General features: G+C 41.5%; 1 protein-coding gene across 1 annotated transcript in view; it reads right to left on the minus strand.

The window, feature by feature from the left end:
* pcsk5a (proprotein convertase subtilisin/kexin type 5a) overlaps positions 1-18,969 on the minus strand; it is a gene marked incomplete at its 3' end in the record, with an annotated part of 97,072 nt that extends 78,103 nt beyond the window's left edge. The window contains exons 1-5 of the mRNA XM_080743582.1: positions 18,847-18,969; positions 17,986-18,059; positions 12,825-12,913; positions 11,762-11,934; positions 8,802-9,014 (exon numbers count right to left, since the gene is read on the minus strand). Coding sequence (XP_080599708.1) covers positions 8,802-9,014; positions 11,762-11,934; positions 12,825-12,913; positions 17,986-18,059; positions 18,847-18,954 — 657 coding nt within the window. The 5' untranslated portion in view covers positions 18,955-18,969. The remainder of the gene's footprint in view (positions 1-8,801; positions 9,015-11,761; positions 11,935-12,824; positions 12,914-17,985; positions 18,060-18,846) is intronic.
* Positions 18,970-19,402: the final 433 nt, after the last annotated feature.

The following is a 19,402-nucleotide window of genomic DNA, read 5'->3' on the forward strand; positions in this document are numbered from 1 at the left end:
CCAAAATTATTATTTTATCATTATTTTACGCTTTTTGTGGTCATTTTTGAATAGAAACACATATATGAAACTTATATTTTTATAAAATATTTTCGAAATATTATTTTTTATTTTAGCATTAGTTTTTCAAGAAAAAGTTGACTATAGCTCCTTTAACTGGAGTATTTTCAATTTTCTGTGCTTTTACTTCTACATCACTACATTGAGGCAAATATTAGTAAAACCTTCTATATTCGATAACGTTGTTAAATACCTCCATATCGATATTACTCACGATATTAGTAAAAACAATTGCATTATATAGTTTGTAATGTGTTTCTGCTTTAGGTCCACTGCCTGCCTAACTCAGATAATGAATAGCACATGCACACTGCACAGTACACATAGCCCTTCTATGTGGTAGGTCTTATAGAAATAACCACAGCTGGTTACATATGGACTGCTTTTTTGCATGTGCATAGTGTGTCAATTAATTTGACACAAACACCAATACCTAATTTCAAGCAGTCTTCGTCGATATGTATACCTTGCATGTCGATATACAGTATTGCCTAGCCTTGACTCCAATACATTTATTTGAAAAATTTAGTTTACTTTGTAGATTTTGATTACCGTAATTGCTGGACTATAAGCCGCCCCTGAATATAAGCCGCACCAGCTAAATTTAGGATAAAAAAACGAATGTTTACATATATAAGCCGCACCTGACTATAAGCAGCAGGTGTCCCTCCTGCTTCCCGCTAGCTAGAGTGCCCCTGGTGGCCGTTAGCTGTAAAAATCTATAAATCCTTGTTAAAGACCATTGTAAAATGAACTAACTGGCCGTTAGCTGTAAAAAATCTTTATATAAGCCGCACCGTTGTATAAGCCGCAGGGTTCAAAACATGGGAAAAAAGCCGCGGCTTATAGTCCGGCAATTACGGGTATTATCACAAAACATGCAGTAACTACTTCAGCCCTTTATGCATTTTGGCCATTTCAGAAAATTGCGAAGGGCATGGCTTCATATAAACAAATTAAAAAAAAGTTGTGTTTTCACTCAGTCTCAATTCAGGGATTTCAGGAGCTCAGAAGGTAGAGTGTGTCTACCTGTCACTCAGAAGATCCCAGGTTTGAACCTGGGCTTATCCAGGCTTATCATGACCTCATTCATTCATTCATGCATATCTATTTTTTTAAGACAACATGAAATGGCATTTTGACAGTGGGTGCGTTCGGAAATGCACACCGGGTATGTGCTCAGTGTGGTGAGTGCAGTGGGCGGTGACGTTGAGAGTGCATTCATTGTGGCTTATTTACGAACGACCAGATAAGAGGCAACTGTGTGCTTTTTCAGTCGGAAAACTTTCTTAAAAGCAGCAGTTCCTAACGTAACCTTGCTATTGAAAGGTAATTTAATTCATAACTCTGGCCTACCTGCTGTTAGTTTACACGTTGATGCGTGTGTAACAATAAAGCCCAAAGGACCAATAAAGCAGCAAATAGTGCATTTTGTTATCATTTCCTACGCCATTGTTCACAGCTGAGAAGTGCGAGACACCGCCATGAAATCCAACCAATCAAAACTCTGCACTGCCGCACCACACCGTCAAACCCCATCTTCTGAGTAGGGTCGGTCAGTGCGTGCACTCAGCACACCGGTGCGCCACGCACTGGATTTCCGACTACAAACGCACCAAGTGCACCGAATAAACGAACGACGTTGAGTGCGAAAGGCCTTATATTTCTTGGTGTGAAAGGCCTTAATGTATCTTAATCTCTCTCCCTGTCTGTGTCTGTGTCCATTGTGTCGGATCGTGTGGTTAGGGTTAGTGTCGGGTTAACACTAGAGCACACTCCCTCTCTCCCCCATCTTTTTCTGTCCAAGAGTGTGTGTGTCAGTGTAGGAGCTGTGTGGAATAGATATGAGAACTGGCTTCAGCTAAAAAGACTGAAGTGTTGCAACCATAGAGTTAGGTTGCAAATGGGTGAAGGTGAATCCCATTTAAAATGGACAGCATGCACCCGATTGGCTAGCCTAGCTGCACGCCATAGCCTTGTGGACATGTATCCCATTATGGCCCAGTGTTTCTCAAACAATAGGAACACCGCGGAACACACAGGTCATGACTTCAGTAAATAATATCCCTGCAAAACATCTCTTACCCCAAAAGAACAATGGGGGCTGTCTGGAAACAATCTCTATTTCCCCTAGCCATACAGTCCAACAAAAGCATGTGTAAATAAATAATTGACACCACAATCTGATTGGCCTCTACCCAAACTAGCGGCTGAGCGTCACCACTTCCTGTACCTGTTAATTCAAATTAAGAGCTCTCCAGCATTGCATACAATCCAGCCATATGCTATGTTTTGACATAGTCTTGTTTTTGTCCTATAAACGTGAATGTCTGTGACTGAGACCGAGTCCATGACGAAGTTAAAATCACTGACTGGGACCGATTCTGAGCTGCAGCTTAGTCCTGGCTTGGCTGAGGTCCAAAATACACTCCAGGGGTGTTGAGGTATTTGTACTTTGCTTGAGTATTTCCAATTTCCAATACTTTTACTTCTACTCCACTAAATCACAGAGGCAAATATTGTACTTTTACTCCACTACGATTATTTGACAACTTTAGTTACTAGTTACTTTGTAGATTTTGATATTATACATTTTAACCACGTCACCCCGATATACATTTCGGCCATTTGAAAATAGCCAATCTACAAGCTCACAATACGTTGTTATGATGCGACGCATTGGAAACTTGGAATGGGACAATCTGCATAATGAGTGCTTTTACTTTTGGTACTTTAAGTGCAAATTGATGCCAACACCTTAGTACTTTTACTCAAGTAAATTTAGAATTCCAGACTTGCAACTACTACTTGCAACAGTATTTTCTGCATTGCAGTATATTGATACTTTTACTTACAGGGCGACTTCACCTCTGGGACAACCCAATTTTATTTTATTGTTGTTTGGGACACGATCAATATCGATATTTTAGTATTTCAGCATGTACTAGTGATGCGTTTTGCATCATATGATGCAAAACGCATCACTGATTATGCAAAATGCATCACTAGTCATGCTGAAATACTAAAATATCTAAAAACACAGATTGAACACAACAAATAACTCAGGATTGTGTTGATCGTGTCCCAAACAACAATAAAATAAGATAGGGTTGTCCCAGAGGTGAAGTGGCCCTTTAAAGGAGCTATAGTCAACTTTTTCTTGAAAAACGGAAGCTAAAATAAAAATAATGTTTCGAAAATATTTAATAAAAAAGATTACACTTATATGTGTTTCTATTCAAAAATGACCACAAAAAGCGTAAAATAATGATACAATAATCATTTTGGCCATTGTCAGGCCGACTTTGTTTACATCTCTCTTATATTCTTGATAAGGGATATAAACAAATCCGGTCTGACAATGGCCAAAATGATTATTGTATCATTATTTAATGCTTTTTGTGGTCATTTTTGAATAAAAAAACATATTATGAAGCTTAATCTTTTTTATAAAATATTTTCGAAACATTATTTTTATTTTTCAAGAAAAAGTTGACTAGCTCCTTTAAGTACAACATTTGAGTACTTTCCCCACCACTGCTTTACTGCTATGAGCAGCACATTGCTCACCAATGAAGTCATCAGCTGACTCAATAAGTACAACATCACTAGAGTGAGCTTGCCAAGCACTGTGCCACTCTACATGCAGCACCAGGGACGTGCAGAGAATGTTAGAGAGGCAGGGGCTGACATTTCTAAAAGGACCTTTTTAGTGAAAATATCAAAAATAACAGACCTCCAAGCTCAGTAGAGGTCGGCTGTTTTCGGTGCTTGATACCTCACTGAACTATGCATAACCGACGGACGGACGGTCGGTCAGACAGGGGGCAAAACATAGTCTTGGCCATGCCTATCGGCCTGGCGGAGACAATAAATGAAAAACATTGTTTTTACGTCTGGCCACGGGGAGGCACTATAGAGACTAGGGGTGGGCGATATGGTGATAATTATCATTGAGATGATACAATGCCTCCACGATATGCCTTTTCAGAGGTATCGTATAAACCGTGATACAATTGAGGGAGCCTTGTAAAAAATCCTGTTTAATTGTTAATACAGAGATTCATTGCAGAATTCAATTTAAACCTGCATTTTGGTCTAAATCAGTAGTTCTCAAAATGTAAAATGTCAAGGTCTCATTTGTATACTGTCAGAGTTACATACTTGTAAAGTTCAATTTAGACCTCCCAAAAGGAACCCAGAGAGTCTAGTTTTTGTCAAGTAACTTGAAAAATATCCATAAAAACCAACTTGAAAAAAAGAACCGTGATAAAATCGTGTATCGTGATACAGCTTGGGAAAATATTGTGATATTGTATTTTTCCATATCTCCCACCCCTAATAGAGACCAGGATTACTGCATTGTTTTTTGTGAGGGCACCTACCCTATAGGAGACACGGGGAGAACACTCAAACTCCACACATAAAGGCCCTTTTGCCAACCCCACCTATAGGGTATGGGTACTGATGACGCAGAGGAGAGAACATGCCTCCAGTGCCCACAGCGTTCCCCGCGAGGCAACAGCACTACCGACTGCACCACCACCGCGCCCCCAATGAAAAACATTGTTGAAAAAAAACACAGCATCCTCACGTATCCAGGGGGCAGTATGAGTCACCAGAACCAAGGACGCAGTGTTTTCAAATGAATTCACAGAGTGAACGGGTGCATGTAATCTAAGTGAAGCACTTTGGATTAAGACCATTTACCATTTACCACAGTTATAGACCACCATTCCTGTAGCCTATCTATTGTTTCAAAGTAGTTTGAAGCACTCCATTGTTTCATACACGGTCCAGTCCCATACAACAGTAGGTGTCGACCCAGTCTTATGTGGCCAGCTTGAAATGGCATTACACTGTGAGCGGGAGCGCTTCGCTGTTACTACGTGTCATCCTTTCCACACCCAAACCCAACCCTTACCCTAAGCCTAACCTCGCTAACCTAACCCTCCCGACGCTCCTTTGTCGAAATGATCGCATATCCGGTATACCACTTAAACCCTCTATAATTGGTAAAAGGTACTTATACTGTAATATACATACTTGATACAGTCTTATTTTCACTCTCTATGAAATCTCTTTGCCAAAAAATTGTCGATCTACAAGCTCTACAAACTCACAATATGAAAAGTTCATATCGTCCCATTCCTACTGTGAGCAAAGATAGCTCAGCTCCCACTATCAAATCAAATCAAATCAATCTTTATTTGTATAGCACATTTACAAAAGCAAAGCTGACCAAAGTGCTGAACATAGTTAAAAACATCACAAAAACAAAGCAAAAATAGTTAAAAACATCACAAAAACAAAAACTATATACAGTCAAAGGCAATGGAGAAAAAAATGTGTTTTAAGTAAAGATTTGAAAACACCTATCGATTGAGCCGATCTAATAGAGAGGGGCAGCAAGTTCCAGAGCGTAGGGCCCGCTGCTGCGAAAGCACGGTCTCCCCTGCTCCTCTTATTGGTGTAAAGGGGCTCCAGCAGCATCTTATCTGCGGACCTTAGGGTCCTGGCTGGGACGTAGAGGTGAATTAAATCTGAGAGGTAAGTAGGTGCCAGGCCATGAAGGGATTTAAAAACGAATAAAAGAACTTTAAAATCTATTCTAAATCTAACAGGGAGCCAATGTAATGAAGCAAGGACAGGAGTAATATGGTCATGTTTTTTGGTATTGGTGAGGAGGCTGGCTGCTGCATTCTGGACTCTGCTCAGATCATGGTAGCCTAATGCTGCAAAGTTAGTTGAGCAATCTGAAAGTGATTAAGCCAAGTGGGTCCTTGAAATGAATCCCTGAACTGCTGAGCGCTCTATATTAGGATGTTGTGTTGGAAAATGTAAATTCTACTCCAGTGCTTCAAAGATATTGACAGGAACGTAGCAATGAGCTTCTCCAGGGTAACTCTTATGCGCTTTCCTTTTGCATAAAACTAACGGTGGGCACAATAACCAAGGACAATTTAGGCTAGATTTATAGCACACATTAGTCTGTAATGGATGCTGGCAAAACAGCATATTTACAGTTCGCATGCACAGTTTTAGAGCCAAATAAGTCATGGGTGTCATGTCTTTATATGCATATAAATTGACCTATTTAAATGCCATAAATAATTTCATTGGGAGGCATTAGGGTCACACAAATCATACAAATCATACTACTACTGTATTTTAAAGGGGCATGAAACCCTAGGCTTATTTTGTATTTCGTTTTCTTGTACAGATTAAAAACTAAAGAAGGGTATAAACATAGCAGGCTAGTAAGCAATGCAGCTGCAGCTAATCAAATTAATAATGGGTGTGTGTTATTTAGGTGTTATGTGTGCCAGTGTAGGCTACTAGCTAGCATAGACAGTAGGACATTAACGAAAAAGTCGACTGAGTCGACTTCATTACACAAGTCGACTCCCACCAGAGAAAGTCGAAAGTCAAAGTTTGAAAAAAAAAAAATGCCTTTGTATTTTTTTCTATCATTATTTTGGTCCATGTGTGTGTCTGTACAGCATTCAAACAGTAGGATTGCTTATTGTCAAGAACGGAATGATCCAATATTACAGTGCTACATTATACATTTGGTATAACATGGTTCTATTGTGAAAATAGACGATCTACATGCTCACACCACCTCGCGATGTCATTTTAGAGGTATTAAAAAGTCCTTAAATTGGCACTTTAGAAATGTGAAGATACCCTCTATATATTTAAACTTTATGTTGATTTGTTTCAATGTTGCACATTATGTTAATCATCTGGGAACCCCCCAAAATAAATGGGGGGTCGTGTGTGATGTGATGACGTTATCAAATGATAAAGTCGACTTCAACTCAACTTTTTACTGAGTCGAGTTGACTTGCAAAAGTCAACTCGTTAATGCCCTAATAGACAGTACAGTCAACATTATTGTCAATGTTTGCTCATGGGCATACCTAAATCTAACACCCATTATTAATTGGATTATTTGCAGCTGTGTTGCTTAAGTCGTGGCGTACGACCAATCTGGAACCTTTCCCTCCTCCACACAGCTCCGAGATGAGGTTCCACTCAGTGGGGTGCCCAAATTGGGAATCACCAGCGAATATTGGCAACGATGCATGATTCTTACCCTCTTCTGCATATCACATCCAAAAAGTAGGTCAGCCCCCCTGATGTTTAAAATTTTAACGCACAAGAAAGTCTCACCAACGGGTTGAAACAAGACTTCAAATCCCTGTTTTAGTCAGCCTGCCATATTTTCCCAATGCAACCTTATGGAAGCAGTACTGCGCATGCGGACCGGGGTTGTCTAAATAAGGGATTTTAAACGCTTGTTTTTCATGTGTGAAAAAGAAAAAAACATCTGAGAGCAGCCGACCTTTACTTTTTGGATACGATGTGCGGAAAAGGGTTAGAATCATGCATCGTGGCCAATATTCGCAGATAATTGGTGATTGGAACCTCATCTCGGAGCTACAGTATAGCAGAGGGAGAGGTTCCAAATGTTGTCAATTATTTGACAACTTTAGTTACTAGTTACTTTGTAGATTTAGCTAGTGGCAGATTTCTCAAAACGTTCGCTCCATTCACATTGAAATGCATTGGCGCAATCAGCTGGCAACCATACTTTGGTGTGAGCGTACCCTAACAGAGTATTTCAATATTGCAGTATTAATACTTATACAGTACCTAAGTAAAACAATTGAGTACTTTTTCCACCACTATTGAGAACCAGTGGTTTAAAGGACAACTTTGTTTTAGGAACTAGGGTTCATATTTGAGATTGTAATTAGAGAAAAGAAAAGATGAGAGTGAAAATGTTTTCATGTACTGCTTTCTACAGTTTGATGTGTGATATGTGATTTTAATTATTTTGATTTCAGTGTGTGGGGGCATGCGTACAATAAGCCCATTCCCATGATCCACCACAATATTTCATGGGCAGATGTGACTTATGGGGGCTAGTAGTGTTACTGTAAATGGTAATAAAGACATCGCCCGGCTTATTGTTCTAAAAAATACATATTTAGCCACTTGTACGCATGCCCCCGCCCACTGAAATCAAAATTACTAAAATGTCTCAAACGATAGAAAGCAGTAAATGAAAACATTTTAACATCTTTTCTTTTCTATAATTACAATCTAAAATATGAACCCTTGTTGTAAAAAAACAACGAATTATTGAATGCTTTAACTATTGAAAAATAGCAGCTATACAAGCTCACAGCGCGGCACCGAGTGCCGTGCTGCGAGCTTGTAGATCTGCTATTTTTGAAAAATTTGTGAAAATGTGTGCAAATCTTTGAGTATGTATTTTCAAAGCGAACGTTTGTAACTCAAATTTTGCTTCTGGGGGGTCCCTGGAACTAAATATTTTGAGATGGGGGTCCGTGGCCAAATAAATATCATTTTGGGGGTTCTTCACATGAAAATGTTTGAGAACCACTGACATAGTAGTCTCTCAAGAACAGACTAACTGAGCTCCAGTTAAGTGAAAAGGACCTTTTCTTTGATGATGGCTATAGCCAGATTGCTGACATAGAAACATAGTGTTTTTCAAAAAACCTTAGAAGGATTCAAAAGACACTTATAGAATCGGGTCAAAATTCTAATTTTCACAATTTTTCAAAAATAGCAGATCTACAAGCTTGCAGCGCGGCACTCTGTATATCTGCTATTTTTCAATAGTTAAAGCATAAAATAATGATACACAATAATGTGTACCCGTTTTGGACTCAAATAGCCTCCACACACACACAAGCACTCACCATTCTGGAACTCTGGATCTCCCCGCCGCTGTAGGCTGTAGCCAGGGTGGAGGAGCAGAGCTCCTGGTAGTCTGGCCTGCGGCCGCTCTGGGTGGAGCTGCTGATGGAGATGGTGTAGATGCTGTTGGTGTAGCCGTCACAGGAGCAGTGGTCACCGAGCCGCCCGCCGTTCCCCGATGCCCACACGAAGATAGAGCCCCTACCGTGCCTGCCCTGCAGTGGTGGGAAAAGTACTCACGTTCCTTTATTCAAGTAAAAGTATCCATACTGGAATATACAGGGTTCCCACACATTTTTACCAATTAATTTCCAAAACCTTTCCAAAACTTTTCCAGAATATTTAACCCAATTTCCAGGACTATATAACAATAATTCAGCTCAATAACAAGTCGCTTATCCCTATGCACAATGCCCAAAGACAGGTAGTGTATGCCAGTGGTTCTCAACCTTTTCAGGCTGTGACCCCCGAAATAATCATATTTTAACTGGGGACCCGGCACCCTGACGAGCACTAAGAGTTGAGAAATTTTGTATAGGCCTAACACGTTTCTATTGTGAAAATAGCCGATCTACATGCTCACAACGCCTCACAACGTGAGGTGTTGTTAGCATGTAGATCGGCTATTTTCACAATTTCTGCCTCTAGGCTAATATTTGACAATTTGACCATGTTTAATTTGTCATTTCAGAGGTATTAACAAAATCAATAACCAAAGACAATGCATAGCTATTTTTTCCAGGACCTTCCAGGACCCTTGATCAATTCCAAAACTTTTCCAGTACTGGAAAAACATTTTTCTAATTTCAAAATATTTCCAGGAATTTCATGACCGTGCAGTGGGAACCCTGAATATAGAAAAGTAAAAGGTATCAAAATGTAGTACCAAAAGTTGAAAATACTCATTATGCATAAGGTCACATTTCACAAGTTTTCAACATGTATAAAATGTTAAGAAATCTCACATTGTGAGCTTCTAGATCAGCTATTTTCAAGGGCCAACATTTTGTGGTGTAAAAAATAATCGATTCAGCAATGCATCGCGATTCGGCCGCGCGCAATTCTGCATCGATGCAGCAACATGACATAATCGATTATAGCCTATTGCATTTTATTTAATGTTAAATACATTTATGTCAAGGAGACAGGAGAAGTGATAGATTAAACAGCAGTTTGGAAATAAAATATGTTGTTCAGTATTATGTTTTGTAATTATAATCAAAATATACGAAGTAACTAGTAACTAAAGTTTTTAAATTTTTGCCTCTGAGATGTAGAGGAGTAGAAGTAAAGGTACTGGAGGAAGTACTCCAGTAAAGTAAAAATACCAAAAAAAAAAATTACAATACTTAAGAAGTAAATAATTAGTTTCTTTCCACCACTGCTGCCCTGAGATTAACAGGGAAAGCAGTGAGGCAGACAGGAGAGATTCATTTATTAATGACATTTACATATTGATAAGGAGATAAAGATAAGCCCTTGGAGTAAATATACTGCTGGAGGTGAGAGACACTGTTGGGAACTTGGGAACACCCACCCACCCAAACACGCACACATGCACGCACACACACACGCGCACTCACGCACACACGCACACGCACGCACACACGCGCACACGCACACGCACTCACGCACACACGCACACGCACACGCACACACACACACGCGCACTCACGCACACACGCACACGCACACACACGCACACTACACAAACACATAATACAAACAAGGTTTTCTCTCTCTCTGTTTCTCATCTGGTTGCGGTCGGGCAGAAACCTAAATTGCATCTCCACATTTCCTCAACTCTAAATTAAAGTTCTACTTTGTCGTACAGGAGTGCCACGTAGTGCAAGTAGCAAAAATAGCCGATCTACAAGCTTGCGATGCGATGTGACGCAAGCTCGTAGGGCTGCTTTTGCTATTTTGGAAAACACTTGGTTTGGAAGTTAAAGTGTACTGTATGTGGTTAAGTTTGTCTGTGGGGTTTTGCAAATATTACAAGAGCTTGTTGTGACTAAATAAACTAGATCCATTACCCAGCTTTTTGTATTTCCATTTCCATTAAAGCTTTTGGACCTACTGTACATAACGTCACTGTCGGGCGATGCTTTTCATCACACAAGACACACAAAACTAGTGAAAATAGCCGATCGACAAGCACATAACGTTGTGGTGTAGCACCAATCGGAACCTCTCCCTCCTCTACACAGCTCCGAGATGAGGTTCCACTCAGTGGGGTGCCCAAATTGGGAATCACCAGCGAATATTGGCCACGATGCATGATTCTTACCCTCTTCCGCATATCACATCCAAAAAGTAGGTCAGCCCCCCTGCTCTCAGGTGTTTAAAATTTTAACGCACAAGTGGTTATCTACAAGTTTCAAATTAGCACGTTTTAGTAAAGTAAAGCCCTGCTTCATCACACCAGACTGTCACACAAAACTAGTGAAAATAGCAGATCTACAGCGATGCAAGGTGTGCTTGTAGATCGTCTATTTTCACTAGTTTAAATCATTCTTAAAATTAGTCGACTCCCACCAGAGAAAGTCGAAAGTCGAAGTTGAAAAAAATAACTTTCTATTGTGAAAATAGCAGATCTACATGCTCACAACGCCTTGCGATGCGAGACGTTGTGAGCATGTAAATCAGCTATTTTCACAATTTCTGCCTCTATATATTTGACAATTTGGACAATGTTTGATTTGCCATTTTAGAGGTATTAAAAAGTTAATCATCTGGGGACCCCCCAAAATAATTGGGGGGTCGTGTGATGTGATGACATCATCAAACGATAAAGTCGACTTCAACTCAACTTTTTACTGAGTCAAGTTGACGTGCAAAAATCACAAGTCGTGCCCTAACGGACGGTTTTAGACATATACAACCACCCGACAACGACGATAAGGTTCCTGCTCTACTCTGCCACTCTGGCTTCGTCTCTCTCCTCTCCTCCTTCACTCACTCTTTGGGCTCCGTTCTTTAAGGCGAGGCGAGCCAGCGGTCCCGGTCCTTCTAAAGTGCTGCCATCGTCCTCGGGGCCCCAGCTGCAGACGTAGATGTCTATGTGCTGAGGCCTGAAGCTCAACGCCTGGGCCTCCACGCTGTCTGTCACGTCTCCATCCAGCATCCGGATACCTGCAAATACATTTTGTATAAATGATTCTATTCTATATGTGGCCAAAGTGTCCCCGAACAAGACAGATGGCACCGTACTGTATATATAAATACAATATGTATCTCTCTTTCTCTTCCAGGGACGTGCAGAGAATGTTAAGAGAGGCAGGGTCTGAAATGTCAAAAAGGGCCATTTGGCGAAAATACCCCCTAAACATTTTTCGGTCTATTAGACGTCTAATATACGTCTACAGGCTTGTCTAAAATACGTCTAATATACGTCTAGATTCGAACGTTTTTTAGACGTCTAAGCTTAGACTAGACGTTGATTAGACGTCTAATAGACCGCGTCTAATAATATATAGCCATTGAAATAACGTCTAATCAATGTCTAGTCTAAGCTTAGACATCTAAAAAACTTTCAAATCTATACCTCTATTAGACCAATTTTAGACCAACGTCTAATAGACGACTATTGCTCAGTGGGTAGCAGACCTCCAAGCTCACAACACGCTGCAACGCGTTGAGAGCTTGTAGATCAGCATTTTCGGTGTGCGGCCTAAGACGTGGATTTCTAGACGGAGGACACATTCTTTCAACATAAAATGTTGCATTCAAGTTCAGGAGAGTTTGGAAAAGACAAGTCTCCAGAATGCTGTAGGTAGGACATGGAAAGGGGGGCATTTGCATTTCTTTCTCTATAGTAAAAGCATGCATTCATGTTCTGGTCAAGCCCCCTTTGATGTCTAAGTGTGCACATGCCTGCTCTCTCTCTCTCTCTCTCTCTCTCTCTCTCTCTCTCTCTCTCTCTCTCTCTCTCTCTCTCTCTCTCTCTCTCTCTCTCTCTCTCTCTTATATATATACGCATACAATTTCATATACATTATAGATTCCAGCCATCATGTACTCACCGCCTATTCTGGCGTGAAAGGATACTCCCACAGTGCACTGGGAGTTGTTGGCAGTCGCCGCAATGATTCCGGCACATTCCGTTCCGTGACTTTCCCCCAAAACACATGAGGTCAAATTATTATTATAACTGTATGTACAGTACATGAGGTCACATAATATCATTACCATATATTATCATCGCTGTCGGGCAGAAACCTTTTTGTCTCCATCTCCATTCTCCATATTTCAACTCATGTTTTTCTTTCCCTTCCAGTAGATGAATGCCCTACTTCATCATACAAGACGTTGTGAAAATAGAAGATCTACAAGCTCTCAACGCATCACGATGCAATGCGTTTTCACTATTTTAAAATGTTTTTATTTAAAAAAGCTCAAAGTAAAAAAAAAAAAAAAACGGTTTAGGACGGTGGTTCCCAAACTTTTCAGGTCGAGACCCAAAAGAGAGATTAGACCTTTGCCCGGGACCCAAACTAGTGAAAATAGCAGATCTAGAAGCACGCAATGCAGCTTTAATTATTATATATTTTTTATTATTTATGGAATTTCTACGATTTTTTTGTTTGTTTGTTTTTAAATGTATTAAAAAGGAAAGATCAGTCGTTTCCAAATTTGGGCACTGTTTCAGCATGCGGCTGATACCATGGCGGAGTACAGGAGGAATACTACAGTGTCGCCACCATGGTAACAATGCCCAACTGACATCAACAAAGCCCAACCGACATCACTGACTGACATCACTACAGTGCCCAAATTTGGACAGACTGTCCCACAGACTGGCCTGGACAGACACGGAACACCATATATGGGCATAAAAGAGTGCCAGCCAGAGAGACGGATACAACAGGTATTGCACAACTGGACATCGATGGTGACTATTCTGCCCAACGGGCACCGGTCTGGGTTCTCCAACATTACTTCTGAGACTCCTACGGGCGCGTTCGGAAATGCGCACTCAACGCACTGGTGTGCCATGTTGTCGTTCGTTTATTCGGTGCACTTGGTGCGTTGTCGTTCGGAAATCCAGTGCGCGGCGCACTGGTGTGTTGAGTGCACGCACTCGCCAACCCTACTCAGAAGATGGGGTTAGGCGGTGTGGTGCGGTGGTTCGGTGTTCTGATTGGTTGGTTTTCATGGCCATGTCTCGAATGCTTCTCAGCTGTGAACAATGGATGAAATGACCGCAAAATACAGCACTTGCAGCTTAATTGGTCGTTTGGGCTTGATAGTTTCACACGCATAAAGATGTAAACTAACAGCAGGTGTGCCAATGTTATGAATTACATCTCCTTTCAATAGCAACGTTACGTTAGCATACTTAGCAACTGCTGCTTTTCAGAAAGTTTAGGCTACTGAAAAAGCACACGGCTGCCTCTTAAAACTGGTCGTTCGTAAATAAGCCACACTGAACGCACTATACAACGACACGCCCACTGCACTCACTACACCGAGCACACACCCGGTGCGGGTTTCCGAACGCACCCTACATTTCAATCCCTCATCGCACACCCCCGGGCACAGGACTATACCGTATATATAAAATCTTTAGATTTGTTTTAATGTAGGAAAATGTGACACATGGGTCCCGACTGTTTGGGAAACAGTGGTTTAGTACAGTATATACAAGGTTTCCACTCCACAGCAACGATATACATTACAATATACATAGTAATGTATCTTGTTCTGTACATGAGGTCATATTATTATTATTATATACGCGAGGAACACGCAGGCTATTTGCATGGCATCAGCGGTGATGGATGAGACATATTTACAGTGTGCTGCATGTTTATAGAGTATATATTATATGGAATAGGAGAAGCATGCATCATCAGGTGAAGTTGCTCTGTACAATAATGTTAAAGGTACAGTAAGTAGGAGGTATAAGAGTTACATATCGTCACTGTCGGGCAGAAACCTTGCATCTCCAAGTTTCAAATTTGTATGTTTTTTCGCGAAGTAAAGAAACCTTTTTGTCTCCATCTCCATTCTCCATATTTCAACTCATGTTTTTCTTTCCCTTCCAGTAGATGAATGCCCTACTTCATCATACAAGACGTTGTGAAAATAGAAGATCTACAAGCTCTCAACGCATCACGATGCAATGCGTTTTCACTATTTTAAAATGTTTTTATTTAAAAAAGCTCAAAGTAAAAAAAAAAAAAAAACGGTTTAGGACGGTGGTTCCCAAACTTTTCAGGTCGAGACCCAAAAGAGAGATTAGACCTTTGCCCGGGACCCAAACTAGTGAAAATAGCAGATCTAGAAGCACGCAATGCAGCTTTAATTATTATATATTTTTTATTATTTATGGAATTTCTACGATTTTTTTGTTTGTTTGTTTTTAAATGTATTAAAAAGGAAAGATCAGTCGTTTCCAAATTTGGGCACTGTTTCAGCATGCGGCTGATACCATGGCGGAGTACAGGAGGAATACTACAGTGTCGCCACCATGGTAACAATGCCCAACTGACATCAACAAAGCCCAACCGACATCACTGACTGACATCACTACAGTGCCCAAATTTGGACAGACTGTCCCACAGACTGGCCTGGACAGACACGGAACACCATATATGGGCATAAAAGAGTGCCAGCCAGAGAGACGGATACAACAGGTATTGCACAACTGGACATCGATGGTGACTATTCTGCCCAACGGGCACCGGTCTGGGTTCTCCAACATTACTTCTGAGACTCCTACGGGCGCGTTCGGAAATGCGCACTCAACGCACTGGTGTGCCATGTTGTCGTTCGTTTATTCGGTGCACTTGGTGCGTTGTCGTTCGGAAATCCAGTGCGCGGCGCACTGGTGTGTTGAGTGCACGCACTCGCCAACCCTACTCAGAAGATGGGGTTAGGCGGTGTGGTGCGGTGGTTCGGTGTTCTGATTGGTTGGTTTTCATGGCCATGTCTCGAATGCTTCTCAGCTGTGAACAATGGATGAAATGACCGCAAAATACAGCACTTGCAGCTTAATTGGTCGTTTGGGCTTGATAGTTTCACACGCATAAAGATGTAAACTAACAGCAGGTGTGCCAATGTTATGAATTACATCTCCTTTCAATAGCAACGTTACGTTAGCATACTTAGCAACTGCTGCTTTTCAGAAAGTTTAGGCTACTGAAAAAGCACACGGCTGCCTCTTAAAACTGGTCGTTCGTAAATAAGCCACACTGAACGCACTATACAACGACACGCCCACTGCACTCACTACACCGAGCACACACCCGGTGCGGGTTTCCGAACGCACCCTACATTTCAATCCCTCATCGCACACCCCCGGGCACAGGACTATACCGTATATATAAAATCTTTAGATTTGTTTTAATGTAGGAAAATGTGACACATGGGTCCCGACTGTTTGGGAAACAGTGGTTTAGTACAGTATATACAAGGTTTCCACTCCACAGCAACGATATACATTACAATATACATAGTAATGTATCTTGTTCTGTACATGAGGTCATATTATTATTATTATATACGCGAGGAACACGCAGGCTATTTGCATGGCATCAGCGGTGATGGATGAGACATATTTACAGTGTGCTGCATGTTTATAGAGTATATATTATATGGAATAGGAGAAGCATGCATCATCAGGTGAAGTTGCTCTGTACAATAATGTTAAAGGTACAGTAAGTAGGAGGTATAAGAGTTACATATCGTCACTGTCGGGCAGAAACCTTGCATCTCCAAGTTTCAAATTTGTATGTTTTTTCGCGAAGTAAAGCACTGCTTCCTCAGACAAGGACGTTGCACAAAAGTAGTGAAAACAGCAGATCTACAAGCACACAACACCTCGCGGTGCAAGGCGTTGTGTGTTTGTAGATCGGCTGTTTTCACTAGTTTAAATCATTTTAAAAATGATAAATGCAAAACGAACGGTTTTGGACATACAAGATTTTCAACCGACAACGACAATATTGTTGCTGTCGGGTGGAAACCCGGGTCCGACCACAGCACACAGAACTTTAATTCTGCCTAAGAAGGATTCTGCCAAAGCTTTTTAACAGAAATGGAGTGTGTGTGTGAGTGTGAGTGTGTGTGTGAGTGTGTGTGTGTGTGTGTGTGTGTGTGCGTGTGTGTGTGCGTGCGTGCGTGCGTGCGTGCGTGCGTGCGTGTGTGTGTGTGTGTGTGCGTGTGCGTGTATGTGTGTGTGTGAGACCGCACCCAAGCACGCCGTCTAAAAGTGGTCTAATAGTGGTATAGATTTGAAAGTTTTTTTGTCGTCTAAACTTAGACTAGACGACTAATAGACGCTTAATAGTCGTCTAAATATAGACGGTCTGCATTTAGACGACTATTAGACGTCCATTAGTCGTCTAGTTTAAGTTTAGACAACAAAAAAACATTCAAATCTATACCACTATTAGACCACTTTTAGACGGCGTGCTTAGTGGGTTACTCCACATTTAAACTTTTAAAGGACAACTCCAGACTAAATAACATCTATAGGCTCAGTTTCCTTCTTATATTGATCCCAAATGACTGTCCAAGCAGAAATGTTGTCCAGTTTCCACAGCAGAACCCTTGACAAGCCCTCATAGCATAGAGTGGAGCCCATAAGCCTATCGCTTTTACACTATTTGTTTTGCGGTCATGAATGTGAATGCGTTGCTAGTTGTCATTACAAACACATCCATGCCTTGGTTGTCCCACACGAGCCGCCACAGTCTCATAAATCATGTTTTGGGGTGAGCATTCGGCACAACTGCCAATCAAAGAGACTGTACTCACAGCATGTCTTTTCCGGGACTTGGACAAACACATAACAGCCTAACATCTGTTTAGCAGAGTGTGGCAGCTCGTGTGGGACAACAATGGCATGGATGTGCGTGTAATGACAACTCAAGTAATACATTCATGAAATTAATTTAATAAATAAAAAACACTTTTGACTGCAACAAATAGTGTAAAAGCGATAGGTTTTGCATAACTTGGGATATACAGTATATAAGTAAATGAGCCTAGATGTTATTTAGGGCGGAGTTGTCCTTTTTTGGTTAATGCCAACCTAAAATCTCACAATGCGTTGCATCTTGCATCGTGACACGTTCTGAACTTGTAGATCTGCTATTTTCATTCCTGAATGTAGTTTTGGACTTTTCCACCGGACAGCAATGATGATTATGTGAATGAACTGAGAAGTATACTAACTAGTTAGCGCTGCTGGAATCACTGGGAGAAGGGTCTTGGTCTTTTCCATTCACATCGTAGCTGGCCAGGGGATCCTGAAAATAGATGGCCGGTCCAAAGCATGTAAACAAAATGCCAATGGCCATCAAATATATCACACACAGAGCATTCTTTCTCCAGGCAGCTCCACAGTAAAGTGGATCAGACTGTTAAATGTCCATTTCAATACTCCCAGTTGACCTTTAGAAACCTCTGCCCCAAAAGCTCTGTTGGTAATATCAATGCTCTGCCATTGTTGCTGTCGGCCATTAACCTCCTACAGTATACATCTCCATATTTTTAAGGAATATGTTTTTTCCGTAAAAGTAATACCCCACTTCATCGTAGCAAAAATAGCCAATCTACAAGGTTCAGAGCTTGTAGATCTGCAATTTCTGACCACTTTGGAGTTTGAATCCTGAAAAGCAACAGTTTTGGACATAATAGTGGGCCCTATTTTGATTGTCTTAAGTACCAGCTCTTATGCCTGTCCATACTGTCTCCGACAACTGAACTTTTCGTCGGAAAAGGTCTGGTTCAACTACAAAATGATGTCATCACTCGCATCTTCTGAAAAGCATTACTCCGAATTAGAGTTCGGAAAGCTGCACGTCAGAAAGTCAGAACTCTCTGACGAAAGGTTCGGTGGTCGGGGACAGTATGGACAGGCATAAGAGCTGGTACTTAGGACAATCAAAATACAGCCACCTGTGGTTTCCCGCCCGTTACGGCGACGCCATGCACTCGCTATCCACCGAGAGAGAGCTCTGCCAAATTTGCTTATGATTAATGTCTTCTTTCTTTTTCCCCAGAGAACGTCCTGTTCGGTTCGAGGGCACTCACGTAATTCGCCTTGAGCTCTGGATGCGCTCTGTCGACGCCGTCGTCCAGGACGGAGACCACCACTCCCTTCCCAGTGTGTCCTCTCCTCCAGGCCCCCTCGATGTTCATGTGAGAGTGGCAGCCCCCCGACTCCTCCCTGCAGTGCTATGAGGAAGAGGAAGAGGATAAAGATGTTCATGTGAGAGTGGCAGCCCCCTGACTCCTCCCTGCAGTGCTATGAGGAAGAGGAAGAGGAAGAGGAAGAGGATAAAGATGTTCATGTGAGAGTGGCAGCCCCCTGACTCCTCAATGCAGTGCTATGAGGAAGAGGAAGAGGATAAAGATGTTCATGTGAGAGTGGCAGCCCCCTGACTCCTCAATGCAGTGCTATGAGGAAGAGGAAGAGGAAGAGGAAGAGGAAGAGGATAAAGATGTTCATGTGAGAGTGGCAGCCCCCCGACTCCTCCCCGCAGTGCTATGAGGAGGAGGAGGAGGACAACGGCAGTTAGGAGGAAACTAGTAGTAGGGCTGTCACGATTATGACATTTTACATGACGATTAATTGTCACTCAAATAA

Source organism: Nannobrachium achirus (genome assembly GCF_963921795.1).
Source record: "Nannobrachium achirus genome assembly, chromosome: 15".
Taxonomy (NCBI): domain Eukaryota; kingdom Metazoa; phylum Chordata; class Actinopteri; order Myctophiformes; family Myctophidae; genus Nannobrachium; species Nannobrachium achirus.